The sequence below is a fragment of the Watersipora subatra genome, chromosome 2 (genome assembly GCF_963576615.1).
Source record: "Watersipora subatra chromosome 2, tzWatSuba1.1, whole genome shotgun sequence".
NCBI lineage: Eukaryota > Metazoa > Bryozoa > Gymnolaemata > Cheilostomatida > Watersiporidae > Watersipora > Watersipora subatra.
The window spans coordinates 49,849,815-49,867,315 of record NC_088709.1 but is presented as its reverse complement, the minus strand read 5'-3'; the positions used below and the strand labels follow the sequence as shown (position 1 = coordinate 49,867,315).

Genomic DNA, 17,501 nt, shown 5'->3' with positions numbered 1-17,501 from the left:
TCGGCAATTGGACAATGCGATAGACCGGTGAAATGTGCACGTTTTTCTCGTGAAATGCGCACGACTTAATGGTTCTATTCTCTGTCGCTCGACGTTTCGTTTGCCGGTCTTAATTTTGATAAAAATAAGGCTTGTCAAGTTTTAATAACGGTTTTAAGCCGAATTAATCTGTCTATGTATAATCTGATCAGATGGGCAAGGTTTAGGAAATTTTCTACTAATAATAAAGACTTGGTAACGTATTTAAATAGGTTTATATGCGTTTTGTATCGTTATTATACTTAAGCGACTGCATTGAAAAATGGTTAAATTTGTTGGTGAGATTTCAGTACAAGGATTTGCGACGGCCGTTGATGAATAATTTTCGTGAGTTGTGTGCACATATGCATTTAACATAAATCTCCCAAACAATCGCTTCGTTCATGTTTGGTCGTGGGATTATAGGTAAAATGACTAATTTCCATTATGTATCATGATAAGTGTTTTAGACAAATCTATGTTTTATTTTTAGGTAAAGATGGCAGAGGCTGCAGCAGATGCTGAGTGTGAATTTTGCTGCTGTAAAAGCGACACCATTGTGAACCCAAAGGTCCTACCGTGCAGCCATATTCACTGCATAGACTGTTTAACCACCTACTATGAGAGCAAACATCTGCTGCTGTGTGGACGCAGTGAATGTGGGTGAGCCATAGATTATACTAATTCTAACTGTAAAGATAAGATAAACTGATGCTGTGGCACTATCAACTTCAAGTTGCTATAAATTTTGTCAACAGTAATATCTAGCTACTCGTAGTGGATACAGAGGGTGTACTTATGAATAGTTCGGGTACCTGTCTCCGACTCATCAGAATTTTAGAAAAAGTTCTTTAGTTTTTTTGCCTTAGACTATATGACAGTAGCTAATCATTGAATCAGTAAGTTATTTGACAAGAGGTTATGCTAACGCGGGGTGTATATGTGTATATGTTGCTATGCATCAGCAATAGCCTGAGATCTATATAAATATGGAAATATTTATTTGTCCCGATATTTGAATGCTTATTGTTGTATCAAAGACCTCTAATGTTTGCAAAAGTGATTTATTGGATTCGAACTGTGAGTCGTGGGTAGAATAGTTACTGAATAGGTCATATTTATTTGTGTAACATAACTCCACGTTTATAGGTAATGCATAACGAGTATCCGACAAAAGATCTCTCATATGACACACTCCATAGAGAGCTTCAATTTGGGTCACTCCTGAGGGGTTGACATTACCGCGGTATGATTAGTTGAGATATCTTTCACGCCTCATCTTACAGAACTCTGTTCCAAATATTCTCTTTTCTGTTGTCATGCTTAAAAATCGTTTATGTATCATTAGGTGTTGTCATACTTTTGAGGGACAACTATCGAGTGGTTAGAAATTTAGGGCCTTCACCATAAAATTTTCAAGTGGACGCCACCTCTAAAAAACCGGCACTATAGAGGAAGATTTAAAATATAGAGCACCATGGTGTTCAATTGGAGGTTTTACGGTACCTCAGCAGATATGATAAAACTAGTTAGAATTAAACTAGGCACGCGTGTGATAGGGTTTCAACAAATTCTGAAAGCAGGCTAGTTGACTTATAGATTTTTCTCATCCCTGGCTTTTTCTCATAATCGAAGGGTTTCATTTGAATTAAAGTCTAATATTTTGTTAGCTAAAAGAAGTAGGTCTACTTTAGAATACCTAGTAGGTCTACTTTAGGATAGACTTAACATGTATTTATGTTACCTAAATGATATATATCAATATATGTATTTGTATAATAAGGACGTATTTGTATTACTAAGCATGTATTACATACTTGATTATTCTGAATTATTAATGCTTCCCATGGGTGAAGCGTTCACCAGGTTCACATGGGTTTCCTTTCTTCATCCAGTATATATGGGTAATGAACTCAGAAACCATGGTTAAGTCGGGTGTGTGAGATTTGGAGTTATCTACACTTGTAGAAGAAGAAAATTCTCACAGCTATTTTGCAAAAAGTTATTGATTCTAGCTTAATTACAACAGATTTTATGGTCAATAAACTGAATGCACGTTCACCATTAGCGGGAAAACATAGGTCTGAGAAAACTGGCATTAAAGTTTGAGAAACGAAAACCAATGCACAATTTTGTTTACATTTCAAAACGTCATAGCAACCAATATCAAGAAGTTGTGATATTTATCTAGATTTCTGTATTTATATCCAAAAGATTACTACTCTGAATTTAAAAATCTAAACAGATTTTAGCTGGTTGTCATAGAAATAGCTGTATATCTCTAAAAAAATGTATTACTTAATTTTGCAGATATTTAAAATGGCTTGGCAGTACCGCGATATTGGGCACAGCCGTAGCATCATCAACAAAATCTTTAAGAAAATAATAACAGTAACATATTGCACTCCATCGGTCACTATATACTTCAATCTTGTAATTTCAATTGATTATTCTTATAATTAAATCTCATAGTAATCTTATAAAATCGAATAATTATTCTTATAATTGAATATTGTAACAATCTTATAAGAATCGATAGGAAAATATCATCGTCATTCCCTTTTCTTTCGCTGCTTTTGACATCAGATGGTATACCAAAGTACTCATTGAAAGTGCCCAAAATGTCAGAATTTTCTTTAAAATCGGCAATAAAGAAACGATTACCTTAATCGGACGCCATTTTTCAGTACTTCCTGTTTAGCATAGCCACGGTTTTAAGGGTTTTTGTTCGAGGGTTAAAGACTTTTATTAGCTAAACTGACTTCAGATTCAGAAAGATCACTCTTCGATTGGTCCAAATGCACATGTTACAAAAATCGTTACCATAATTATAAATTCAGATACAGTGCACCCTCGAGATACGATTACCCTGATATACGATTTTTTCACCTTACGAAGTCAAACATCGTGATATCTTCACCTCGCTATACGAATTTTATTTCACCATACGAATTTGAGAAAAGTTTCGCCCGAGTTAAAATTTGGCCGTCGGTGTGCTCATAACACACGTCGAAATAAAAAAGACACCGAAATATAGTTTGCCGAAAACATTCTTAGAACGTTTAGAAGAGACACGATGATCGACTTCTCTCATATCCGCGTGAAAAATTTCGTGTAAAATGCACAAGCGAGAGCAAATATTCATTTGTAGCGTTATTATAGCTTTTGCTATAAACTTTCAAGTCAGCATACGTATATAACTACAAGTATCTACATTTAATTCGTTATCTATGGAATCTGAGACCGATCCAAACGTTACAAAACGAAGGAAAATTGATTTCTATGTCAACGAAGTTGGATGTCGTAAATAAGAAGGGACCCGTATTATTAACATTGTCAAGGAATATGATCGCAACCAATCAGCATTTGCAATTATTATGCAATTATTATTAAAACAAGAACTCCATTAAAGCAAGCACAAGAAAGAGCTTCCGACAGAAGATTTGAATGAGCTAGGTCATGCACGCGATCAGCATTCAAAAGGAGCAACCATTTAGTAAAGGCAAGGATGTAGAAGATACGGAAAGCCCCACATTCGCAGAAATATTTTAAGTGTTTAATTTACTGATGTGGACTGGTACATTAAAACAATGCATGTATAATATATATTATTTATCTCTTGTGTGGCATGTTTTTCATATTTTAGTCATTTTATTTGTTTCCTTTTGGTTTTATGTTTTATTCTCTTGTTTAACCATGTCTTTGCATATGGGCTTGTTATCTTCTACGTGAATACAATTCATCGTATGTATGTATGTAACTCATATAACTAGCTACTCAGGATAGTTGAAGCATCCACATTACTTTCTGAAACTTGCTAAAGCCCTGTCCCCCCTAGGGTATAAATACGTACAAACTTTGTATGTATAGTTACATTGATTCTTTTGCACATTTCATACAAGACAAACTACTGTACCACATTCTCTGGATCCTTTTACAAGCGCTAGCTAGAAATTTTCTGCATTGCATCATCAATTTTTTTCGTAGAAAAGGTAGAAGAATTGGACAGGAATGGACAACTTCTTTTAGCCTACTAAAAAATTCCAATTCATTACGTTTTAAATTTATTTTCAAGTGCACAGCACCATAATTAGCATTGATACGCTTTTGCCTCATCTCTGCTTTACTCGCTACATGTACCAGCTAAAGCCACGTTACTCCAAAGGTATGTACGTCCTGTATAGAAAATAAAATTTTATTTTTCTTTTCGGTAGCCATTAAATGGTCAAGTGTGCGAGGGGCCGCTTTCTATAACTGCATCGCTCGGCCTTATTGATTTAGGTTGAAAAAGGTTTCAAACAGATAGGCTAAAGTTTGTAGTGAAAGTGAAGATATGAACTGCTGAAGGATAAAATTTCGTGATAAAAAGTTGATACATACTAAAACTTAGTTTCAAGTGTAGGTTTAGCAAGCTAAACTTACTTGAAGTGAATTCAAAGTTTATGTTATGCGTACCTTTTGAAGGCAAGAACTCCTTACCGTACGTTATGCATTTGGTACACACATTATAATTTTGCGTTTTATTGCAGATCATAACCATTAAAATACACTAAATACAATACAGTTACTGTAGGTAACTATAATTACTAAAGTTAACATACTATTTTGTTGCTAATTGTCAATATGTACACATTTTTATGAAAAAAATTTGACGATTTTCACCAGGGAGTGTTTGCATTGTTTAATTACAATGGTCTCTATACCCCGATATACGAATTTTTCACCATACGATGCCAACCCTGGAACGAATTAACATCGTATCTCGGGGGTGCACTGTATTCAAATATTATAAACTCAAAGTCGCATAACTCATCTTCATAGATTTGCGACTTAACCATGGTTTCTGTGATCGCGACCCATATCATAACTTTGCTTTGCGTACTTGCAAATCATGCTTTTTATGAAAAAACAAATGTTAATATATGGATGCAGTTACAAAATGTGGTTGATGAAAACGATTCGTAGGTATACCAATGACTCCATATTGCAACTGTACACCATTCATAAAATTGTATAGTCACATTTCATCAGCTAAGAATAATGTGGGAACCAACTGCGCAACTATTGGTTTTATTACAGCCAGGTGTTTGAAATGCCACCAGACAGTCTCCCATCTTATGACTTGAGAACTGACAAGACACTCTGCGATGTTTGTCTAAAAAGAAGCAGACGAAGACAGAAAGCTGTCAGCTATTGCACCTCCTGCTGTAAGAAGTTCTGCTCTGCTCACTTAGAGGTATGTTGGTATTAATTAGAGGCAGGCATGGTCAGCAGTTCGACTTTCTGTCATAGGTGTTATATGGAACCTGTTAATACATTTCAACATTGTTTGGAAGCCTGTTTGTTTCTCTTTCTTTGGTGTTTTGGGTTCTGCTATGACTTTTGACATGGTTAGTTTATATTAGTGCTTGGCACGAGTACTTATTGGCCAACGACTTTTTCGGGTATACCCTATCGGGTTTGTTGATACGTATTTAATGTCTAAAATTTCCTAACATCGAACATATCTTAAAATTTACAATTCAATTACAATTTTATTTAACTTATTTATTATTTTCTACTATTATTTATCGACCGTTATTCGTGCTAGCAACGTTAACAGACGGGTTGTTAAAAAGGGCTCACAGCGCAGGGCGCAATAGACCGAGTTTCTGTCCATTCTACTGGACGGATTCGTGTATCAAAACTCGAACTCGCAAGTCAAAACTCGAACCCGCAAGATCGAAGTACTCCAAATTTCTATAACCCGAGACTCAAGAGAAGATAAACCCGCGAGCTCAACGATTTTTATAACCGTGCCCAGCACTATTTTATATCATATAGTCCATTCGCCTATAAATCAGCAATATTTACCATTACTGTCTTAGTGACTGACAAATTGGCTATTACTATCATACGAAGCTTAAATTGCTGCAGTTCATGAGACCTTTGTCGACTAAAATCACGCAGTCTAATAATAAAAAACGTGGCAATATTTTAGCCCCACGATGAGCTGCTGGAAGAACATCACAAGATAACAATACTAGAGTTCCTCAGTCTACAACAAAAAGCTAAAGTCAGCAACTGCCCCAAGCATCCAGATCAGCAATTTATTCTTGGATGTGGAGTCTGTTATGTGCTCAGCTGCCTGAAGTGTGTTCCTGGTTTACCAACCTGTGACACAGGTACGTGGGCTTGTTGTGAGTACATTGTAGATCTCCAAATATAGCTAGAATTATTAGAGATATATATTATATTATTATGATATATGAGTATTATATATGATATATTTATCAGATTAGGGCACCAAGTGATTTCTGATGACAACCTGAATTGTACTAAGAGCAGTTGTACATCATCACATTGCATCTGAGTTTCTTTATTAGATATATTATATGTATTTACTCACATATTCATATAATACAAATATATTATTTGTATTATAAGGGTTTGCAAGTAATAAAGGGGATAGAAAATCAAAGTTTTCATCATTTTTCATGTAACATAAGTCATTGTTTGCCTTACATGATTTGTATAAAATAAATAAACTTCTTGGTTCAGGTACATTCATCGGTTCAGGTTCTTTACATTTATTGGTTTAGGTCCTTTACATTCATTGGTTCCATTGGAGGAGCTGGCCTTGACACTTCTCACAGGTACGATATCCACTGAGAGTTTAGCTAGAGATGATCAGTTTGAAGCTCTGTTTAAACGAGTATCAAAATTACAAGCTGAATATGATGACCAGACCGAAGCTATGTTGAAGATGATACATAAAACGAGAGATGAGCAGGTTAGGGAGTGAGAACAGTTCGCTTTGAATTCATTTTTACACCTTTTGACTTGTATACTTGTCCACTCAGTAATGTTTGTTTCTTATAGTATATGTCACAGAATACTGAGAGCTATAAAAATACTTTAAATTCAAATCAGGTTAGATACAGAAGTCTCGCTATGAGATATTCTATAGTTCAAGATAGCAGCTAGTAGAAGTAAAGATGACTCACATCTTATATGTAAAAGTTTTCTGATCTGTCATTTCAGTTTATTTTATGAGCTATACTGACCTTTATCTCTAAACTGTTGGGTACTAAAATTGAAATTTTTAACCTTGAAGATTCTCTTATTTTTGTGGATTTGTAGAAATGAGAGCTCTGCTCATTTGTGCAGCCCATGATGGCCGCTGTCAGTTTCACAAATCGAATAAATCACAACTCTCAAAGTCTGTAAATTGTGCAATTTCTTTCTCAAGTTCATCAATAGTGGTAATAACCTATTAATAACAATAATAACGATAATAAATCTAAAACAATTAAACTGCATGTTAAGCAAGTGATGATTTTGAGAGAAAATACAGTGATTGGTTTACAAGTGAACTAAAAATGAATAATCTTTCTTGCAAATTACAACTAACTCTGCATGTTTATTAGAACAACCTGAGTAATTTTACAACTTTATATATCTAGAACAGCGTTTAGAGTAACATTTATATTCATGCCTAGTAGGACACACTAGTTGACTATAACTGTAGATAAACTCGCTGAAGGAGCAGTATGATGAGCTGGAGAAAAAAGTGGTTGAAAACAGGCAGAGGTCTAAAGTAGAAATCAGTGACTTCCTGGAGGATATTGTCCTTGACAAATGGAGAAGTCTTAGGAATCAGAGAGAAATGCTGGAAATGAAACTCAAGCATTCTCCTCCAGTAAGTAAATAGTTAAATATCTGTAGCAAAAGTTAGAGTTGTAGAGGACACCTTCAAGATATGTATATAATACTCAAGTTGTAATGAAAAGGTTCTGACTCTAAGTATCCTTATTTAGAAGATGGCAGTGTAGTCCCTCACATCATACTTTTTTGCAGAAAGTGCCTAAAGATTAAAAAAGATAATGGCTAAATGAAAAGCTTGACATAATTGGGTGAATTGATATAATAGTAGGCCTACGACATGGATACCTAGCAATAATGGGTTCAAATTATAAAGTCACTTCAATGGGCCAATCTATGAGGTCTGATCCAAAAGTTCCCGGAATGGAGTTGTATACACTTGCATAATGCACGATAGAAAAACCCATTGCTGCGTTTTCTGAGAGACAGCTCCGGAGTGTTGACACAAAATTTCAGGTTGCAATGCGTTCGCGTGTGAGCTGACGATATGTCAAGGTCTGTCAGGTGCTTCGGTGTATTTTTTTACAAAGTTATCATGTTGAAACAATCGGAACAGCGTATTTGCATTAAATTTCGTGTGAAATTCTGAAAACAAGTACTCAGACAGTTAAAATGTTAACTATTGCTTTTGGAGATGCTGCTCTAAAGAAAGCACAAATTTTTGAGTAGTACAAACGTTTTTGTGAAGGTAGAGACAGCACTGAAGATGACGCGAGGTCTGGCAGACCAGCGACGGCAAGAACCTGCTCGTCAATCGACAGTGTGAGGTCACTAGTCATGGCAGATTGGCGTTTAACCATTAGAGAGATATCTGGAGAGACTGGACTTGGAACTGTTTAAAAAGTTTTAATGGACAATTTAAACATGGGACGAGTCACAGCGAAGTTTGTGTCACGTTGCTAACTGATGACCAAAAAGAGATCAGGATGCATGCTTGCAACGATTTTAAGGAAGCTTTCAGGAATGATTAAAACTTTATTTCGAAGGTCCTAATATCCTTGTTTTCCCTAATTTCACACAAAATTTAATGCAAATACGCTGTTCCAGCTTATTAGACACGACGATAGATCTTTTTTAAAATCGAAAGAAGCACCTGACAGACCTTGAAATATCGTCGGTTCACATTAGAACGCGTTGTCATGGCTACCTGAAATTTTGTGACAACACCCCGGAGGTGTTTCCCAGCAAACGCCGCAATGGGTTTTTCTATCGTGCAAATATGCAAGTGTATACAACTCCATTTCAGGGACTTCTGGATCAGACCTCATATGTGTAAGTGTTACGGAGTATATTTGTTTTTACTAATTATATTTTTACAAAGATTTTGTAAATGCACATTTTTACTAGGCTAAAGATGGTCATCTATTTATACAAATCTCAAAGTTTGTCTGTCTGTCCCTTGTTATGTTCAACTATAGCTATTAAAATCTTGGAATTAAAATGTCGCATAGTGCGAGATTTAAACTCACAAATAATGTAGCCGCAAGTTTGTAATTCAATGGTCTAACCACAAGTCCACGAAGGCTCTTATGTTTCGTAGCTCACACTATATACTTCATACAACATTTTCTCTATTGTACACACTATTAATATTAATTACATGACATATTAATTGAAACTCTGAACTCTATTAGCTCTATGAAACACGATGGTTTTCCGTGAACTTCTATTTCCGGTTCAATCGCAGTCAAGGCCAATTCTTTTCATCCGGACCATCGTTTTATCTTAAGTAGAAATATAAAATATATAGAACTCTACATTCTCTCTCCATTCGATCATATAAAGACATGACGATTTCATTTTTACCAGTATCGTCGCATTCAAAGTTTTGATGGATAGCTTCTGCTGGAACAGCAACCTGTTTTTATTCACTCAAACACAGCCGCTTCTATGCATAAATTGCTATTATTAATTCAACATATTCAAATTTTTATTTTGTTTTTTCAGTTCGTATTAATTGTATCATTACCAAATCATCTTTTATTGTAATCGTTGCAAAACCGACTTAATTTAGCTATTACTTGCTAATTATTTTACATTTACATCTAATCTCTTTTATAATTGTTTTACTTTTTTTAATTTATTAGACCGGCAGAAAACATTTTCCTCACAATATAGTAGCAATCTAATCTATGGCAGTTTCGTGATGGTGACGATTAACTGTTCGTTTTTTAGCTTTTGAGAGCTTTTAATCACATTTCCACATATTTTTGACCTACAACACAGCAGAGTAAGACATGGCGAATCTTTTGATACCAAATAACTGTAACGTGAATTTTGTTGCAAGTCAACCTTAAAGTGAAAAAATAAACAATGAGTTCATGGAAGCGTGTGTATAAAAAAGGCTACTGTTGCACCAGAAGCTCGTTGTATTCAAGGTTTTGAAGGATGATAATAAGGACGAGGTACATCTCGAGTACTAGTACAAAAGTAAAAATTAGATATCACACTTTTATAGTCTCATACTCTGTCTGACCAAATGCAAAAAAATGTAGTACTCCAAAGAATACAATTGCCCGTGTAAAAAGCATTTAGCTTTTACAGGTTTACGGAAACCAGAAATATGAGTGTAAGGGCACATTTGAAATAGATATGGCACCTTTGAAAGTTACAAATTAAAAAATAGAATGTAAAAAAGAATTTGCTTTGACAAAGGAAAAAAAGTAACAAAGTCAAAAGGTAATATTAATTGATTCGTCATACAACTTAAATTAGGTCCAGTGTTGGCATCGTAAGGTGGAAATGTGGTGTATAGAAACTTATAGTATTTAGCTAATGCAAACACCCCTGGTAAAAATCATTAAAATTTGAAACATGTACCGTGCATATTAAAAATTAGTAAGACAATAATATGTTAACCTTGGCAACTATAGTTACCTACAGTAACTTTAGTGTATTTAGTAATTATAATTTGCAATAAATTGTAACATTACAATGTACTATGTGCTGCTTGTACCGTAGGAAGGTCTTACTTTCGAAACAGAGGTATAACGAATGTTGATTTTAATGTAAATGAATTCAGTTTACTAAACACATACTTAAAGCTAAGTTTTAGTATGTACTAGCTGTGCTTCCCCGGCGTTGCCTGAGTATTAAAAATCAGCTTATAAACAATGAGAAGTAATGGGAGTTGCCTACCACTTGCTATCAGCCTGGCACATTGCCAATGGAAAATTTGACTAAGCTTACTAATGAGAGCTATTTGTCTCTATGACATTACGCAATCACCTTGCGTAGTAGGCAAAGCCGTTGGGTATTTGCTCCCATATAGCGTCATATAGGTATCAGCTAGTGAAAAGATAAAGCTCTGTGGCCTAATTGGTGCGGCGTCGGACTGGTGAATGGTCGGGTCCGAGATCAAATCTTCTTCGGTACCGTTTCTTAATTCCAAGATTCTAATAATAGCTATAGTTGGACATACAGATAACAGATGAAAAACTTTGAGAAATTTATACATGTATATAGATTTCACTAAACTTCAACTTTGTCATCAGCTAAACTTTTGTTACCTCTCTGTTTTCAGTTTCGTTTTTACTATAACTAATAACTTTTCACTATAACTAATAACGAATATAGCTGAGCTGAGAAAAAGAGCGAGCATCGTATCTCCTTCATGCATTGTGGGAGGGGTTTAGGCGAATAGCATATCGGCATTTTCATTATTCCGACGTACTCAACACACTGACTGCCAAATTTGAATTTTGAAAAACATTTTTGTTGATATCATATGGCAAAATGTCAATTGACAGATACGAAAAACCATTGTGTTCTACATCATGAGGCGAAAAAATTATATGACAAGGACATCATAACTCTTGGGCGTATTGTATAGGGAAGGGTTGAAAAATAGAATACCATAGTGTTCAAATAGAGGTTTTACAGTATACAGTGAAACTCGGATAGCTCAAACTTCAAGGGACCGAGCAAAAGTATTCGAATTATCAGAGCGTTCAAGCTATCAGAGCACTGTCACAAGTCCATGTATTTACTTATTTATTAGTAGATACATGTACATATACAAACTATAATATAAATCAAAAGCACAAATGGCTTGTTTCAAATTAAATGCTTCTAATGTAATGTTTAAAACGTTTTTTATCAAAAAGTATAGAGATTTTTCTATCACTTGAGATTGGTTTGTTGTTTGAGGTGATGTTATTGCTAGGACGTTTTTTAGATTGACATTGGCAAAACTTGATCGTTGCTGAAATGCTCAAAAGAAAAGACATCTTTTTCTTTTGAGCGTTTTACCCACGATCAATTTTGCCGATTTTTCTTGAAGTTTATCCGAAGATCACCTTACTTTACCTGGCATTCGTTAAGAGCAACACTCCGAGGCAGTTCAATTAAAAGTTTTACGAGGTTTAACGGTACATTTTATATCACTAACGTTTTTTGAATGGATACTTATTGAATGTACACACGTATTCTGTGTTTAGGTCAAACGATGAATAGTTTTTTTTAGCTAAGACAATGTATACGTTTAATTACAATTTTTAAGACGTTTTAAACATTCAACATTCCGACGTTGATTCAACTAGGAATCCACGTCGGAAAACTATTCATCACGGGCTAGCCGGGTCACGCACTCAAGATTTTCGCCACGCAATTACAAAACAAAAACAACATGCTGTTTTTGTTTTGTATGTGCGTGGCGAAAATCCTTGCGCCCGTGACCCGGCTAGTCCGTGCTATTCATCGTATAGTAGTACGTATAAATCAAATTTCACCAAACCTTTAGAACAGTCGTTGACAAAAATATTTTGCCGATGGAGGTAGTAACGACGCTTATGAATTACGAAAAGTTGAGGTTTACCTCTATGGCTTGAAATAAAGTGATTTTCTAAAGCGATAGCTTAGAAAATCTCATAGCTCATTTTATGTTAATTTGTTCCCTTTATTTAGTGTTGCTAGTTCTTGTTTGAATATTATGTAGTATTCTTCAAACAGACATAAGTTGTAGCATTTTTGTTCTGTTGTTGTAGGGGAGTGTGCTTTTATTTTTCAATTTATCTCAAAGTTCTTGTTGCTGTCTTTCCAATTCCAAATGTGTTTACTAAGTTCTGTTTGGTTTTGTTTACTTTTTTGATTGAAGTTTTGTGGTTATTCTATCTGTATATAAATTATTATGCTCTTTATATTCGGCATGAGTGGCTGATTTTCAATGTGTGTTTTTTAATATTTTGTGCAAAGGTGTTCTTTGTGAAAGCTCTTAAAAGCTCAAAAACGAAAAGCCGCCGTAGATTGGAATCTCTTTATTTCGATGACGTAGCCACAAAATCTGGTTATCGTCTTGCCACGTATGTTCTCACGTGAATTGAAAGGCCAATACAAAGCTCAATATAAAACTTATTGTAGCACTAGTTTATGACAAACACTTCGGGTTTCACCGAAGACCCCGTATCAAATATAGATGCTCGCTACATTACAGTTTTGTTTCGGCATCATTCAATCGTCAATTCGTAATCTGATCATGTGACCCAATACTTCGCAAATAATTTTTGCAGCACTTTTCGATTATCACAGGTGACCAACAGGCTCGTCACGATTATCAGACAATGATATGTACTCCTTTGAGCTAAGGTTAAAATGTTTAATGAATTTTTACGGTAAGTTATAAGATATCACTGCTAAAAGTGACAGCATTACGATGACGATAAAACTGACGCGTAAGAACAATAGACATGGTTTTATTGAATGCGTTTTATTGAATTTTTTTTGTTCTTTCTACTTTGGTGGATTTCCTCGACAGTCCGTCATCCCTATATTAATCCGGTGCTTGTTATTAGTTCATTTAGTAGTGAAACTACTAAATAGTCCAGATAGTTGGCTAGGTTCAGCACCATCCGATCTACCCATAGTAATATCAAATGCAGATTGTGATTTTGTCCATAGTGTATTTTATGAAATAATAGAGATTTCTTCTGTGCTTAATAAAGAACCTTCTTTGATAATCATGGTCGTTTTGCTGGAAAAATGCTTTTTCGATTAGTTTGCGGTTTATAGTTTTTGGTAAAATTCACATACTTTAAATGTGGGGAATTTTGTTTGTTTTTTATTCAGCTATATTTTTGAACTCTTCTATTATTGCCTTTGCGTTTTTCCATATATAGATTTATTTTGGTAGATTTTGTTAGTTGCTTGTTGATATTTTCCCGTATTTACTTATTATTCCTGTTTCTTATTTTGTTGGATTTCTTAGCCTTCACACGGTTTTGTTTTTTAAAGTTGAGTTTGTGGTCTAGTGTTATAAATGCTTTTGTGCTAGTTTTTCTAATCCGTTTTTCAGTTCTACTGTGTGTCTCATTGTTTTGTTTTAACTGTTATGCTTTGTATAGTTTGTTGGTTGGTTCTATGGTACTGTACATTTGTGTGATGTTGTCATGTAGCAGCATAGACCTATTAACTATACTAGACTGGGCAATGCGAAGCCACAGTGTCCTACATAAACAGCCACATTCTTCACGACGTAACGTCAACGCTTTGTTCACTCGCAGCTGGTCAGGCAAGTGAGTCATCATTGTTTACATTAAAAGAATGACAGAGGACAGCTTTGTTGCTACGTGTAATTTGACATAACTACTAAACTACACAAGATATTGGTTTAAAATTTTAGACGCAAAGTTTATACACTATGCATTTCCTACCCTGCAAATTTGTAAACATAAAGTTGAATATTTCATATGTAAAGTGCCAGTAAAAATGTATATTGATCTATTCAAAAAATATTGCAAAATTATCAATGTTGCCCTATGCTATGGGCTAACATGTCAGATAGCTAGGTGTACAAACTGATTTTAAATGCATACACACTGGTAAATGGTACACTGATCGCAGTCTGCCATGAATATAAATGTTGGGTCTTAGGTGTTATGCAAACAGCATCAGAAAAATCGTAGAAAACAAACGACAACTCGTACACTTTTCTAGACATATTGTGACAGGCTACACATGACTAAAGATGATCAGTCGGCTGAGCTTTGATCTAAGATTACTCTTGTTAGCTGCTACCTTTGTAGCCTCATGGTGAATTCTAATTCTGAAATATCTGGATGTGCTAGTTTTAACTAATGCTGTGCTGTGACTTGAGCATGGAAATTCCTGATGCAAATTGCTTTGTAAAACCAATAAAAGAGTCTTAGTGACTACCAGCTTGTACATGTCTGCAGGGATTCCTTGTAAGTCGACACCCTGCCGTATGATCTGTTCTGAGCCTAGACATATCTTTTTGATAACAGGATGAGGTGTAAACAGACCACCTCTACCTTTTACACTGATTAGTGTCGCATCATCGTAAACCTGGACAAGAGGCTATAAAGCTGGTGCAGTCATTGCAGTTGAGTTTTAAGCTCTGTACCACATGACCTGCTAAATGAATATAATATGCTAATATTATTATAAAAAGTATATGTATCAACCGTAAAATAAATTTAACTACATCTCACTGATTTGCTGCAGTATTATTTCAAGCCACTCTGCTACCTGTATATCTGTTCTATACACTAACAATAAGTGAAAGTAGCTAATACCAAAATACATGTACATACCTAAATCATGTACCACAATATTAGTCAGAGAGCAGGACAACCCTATCTGTCATAAAAATAATTTCTATTATTTTTCTCAACTTATGCAATATGATGCGTGCAAAAGATTCTTCAGTATTTATATATTGCCTGTTTGAACGTTGCACTCTGTAACCTCGTTGCTTATATACTTTTATGTTTAAATTAGATCTCATCAAATGGCGGAGGCGTAATAAACAAGTCGATCATTGTTGCCATTGTGACAAGGAATTTCACAGACTGCGATTGGATGATTGGAACAAAACGTCATAACCCGCCAGATTCCTTAGAAATGGCGGCTCAAACTAGTACAATGTGCTGCGTACATTGTGTGCCCAAGCTACTAACCTCAAGTGATTTAGTAATTCTATCACCTCAACAGATAAAAACGGTAACCGAACGTGTTGACCACTATAAGTTAAACGATTTGGAACCATTTTCAACTATTGCTAGGTAAGCAGAACTAATTAATTTCATGATCAAACAAAGACCTCGTTCGTTCACCGCGATAGCCATTAATTCATTGTTATTGAATATCAAGAACGATGTGCATATTAATATGATGATTAAATCACTATTGACTGACAATAAATTCTAAGCAACTAAAAAATGTCATCACGGACCATATTTTACATGTGGTGTGGTTAAATATTCCATTGTATCTTGTTGTTTTATTCGTTTGAATTTGAGGATCATGATGATCTGTCAATCAAGGCCAATCTACCTTACATGATTTGAGCTGAAGACCTAACATGAGGAAACGCTCAGATTCAACTCAATAATAAGCTATTAATTTTTTACTACTTTCTTGTCGTGTGATCTGCCTACTAGATCCCAGTAGATTATTATATGAATCAGATTTGATGTTATATTATGTTATTGACACCAACCATAACTCGCCACATCTCCAGCCCTGACCCTAGTTTGTATTTGGCATAGCCAAAAAAAGGTGGGCTCTACAACTGAAATGTTTTATAGAGCACTCAGAGATTTGATGGACAGAGGTGATGTGCTTCAAGCGCATCAAAATTGTTACATTAAGTTCACCCATAGAAGAAACTTGAAGAGGGCACATCCTGAACAACCAGTAAGTTTAATGACTTGTTGTGTGAGACACAGCGTCGTAGCTTCTCGACTGCCTGTCCCAACCAACTTTCTCACTGAAAACTATCAAAGTTTAAATACTGAAATGTTGAATAAGATCACACTGGAGTTCATCCTGCAGCCACATTACAAACTGATGTTGCCTTTTGATGACCTTCCTAATATGCTCTCAAACTACAAACTGCATTATTTTTCATAAGCTTGTTAATGTTTTCCTGGCTAAACAGGCTGAAAGAAAACTGGATTTGGAGACTCTGACTAGGAAATAATAGACTATTCCTAAATTTATGTTTTATTTTCATAGCCAAGTACATCCGCACTTCTGAGTATTGAGGCCTTAGATTCCTGTGAAGATTCATATGAGCCTCGTCCCAAACGATCGAAGACCGGCTCTAGTCAAATACTGGATCCGTTATGTGTCTTATGTGGTGGTGACTCTAAGTCAAAAAGGATCACTCGAAAGGGAAAACGCATCTATGACAAACTGTGTAAGGCACAGACTATCAATGCTGGTAAGTTTTTTTCTTTATCTGCATCAAATCAGCTTTTTGATTTTGTTTTGAAAGCAACTAGGCACAGCAATCATGAACTGTGGTGTGGCAGGCAATGATTTTCAAGTTATGATGTCGTCTTTTCATGATTTCCTCTTTATGATTCTGATACTATGCTCTACTCTCTATTACGATTATTCAGGTCAACTCATACCAAAAGCTGTAAGCCTAAATGATGAAAGCATCTTATCTCTAGTTCATGGCTCTGATCCTGTGGCAAGGGAGCTTATGTACCATTCTTCTTGTTATGATAGATATATCAAAAGAAAATCTCCTTGTACAGAGTAAGTAGGCTTCAGTAAATTCATTATTGGCCTTAAATTAAAGTCATGAGTAATTTGTCCAATAATGTATTGCTTTATTCATTCACTTCATAATCTGTATAACATATTATATAATTTTTAGCATACTTGTGGTAAGTCACTGTCTACCCCTTGTAAAACTGGTGGTGTGATGTGCATAGTATTTAATATTGCTAGTAGTCACGCTTACTAATTGCAATCACTAATACCCAGACTAATCCATGGCTGTTAGTGCTTGTGTCTGCACACTAACACTAACCACAACTGTAACTTCTAATTTCTCATAACGTGGTATATTACTAGATCTATCAACCAAT

The 17,501-nt window shown here is 35.1% G+C and overlaps 1 protein-coding gene across 1 annotated transcript in view; it reads left to right on the top strand.

The window, feature by feature from the left end:
• Window positions 1–517: 517 nt before the first annotated feature.
• LOC137388292 (uncharacterized) overlaps window positions 518–17,501 on the top strand; it is a 38,588-nt gene continuing 21,604 nt past the window's right edge. Inside the window, exons 1-5 of the mRNA XM_068074783.1 lie at window positions 518–681; window positions 5,098–5,254; window positions 5,999–6,182; window positions 6,600–6,790; window positions 7,529–7,699. Of these exons, the coding sequence (XP_067930884.1) occupies window positions 518–681; window positions 5,098–5,254; window positions 5,999–6,182; window positions 6,600–6,790; window positions 7,529–7,699 (867 nt within the window). The remainder of the gene's footprint in view (window positions 682–5,097; window positions 5,255–5,998; window positions 6,183–6,599; window positions 6,791–7,528; window positions 7,700–17,501) is intronic.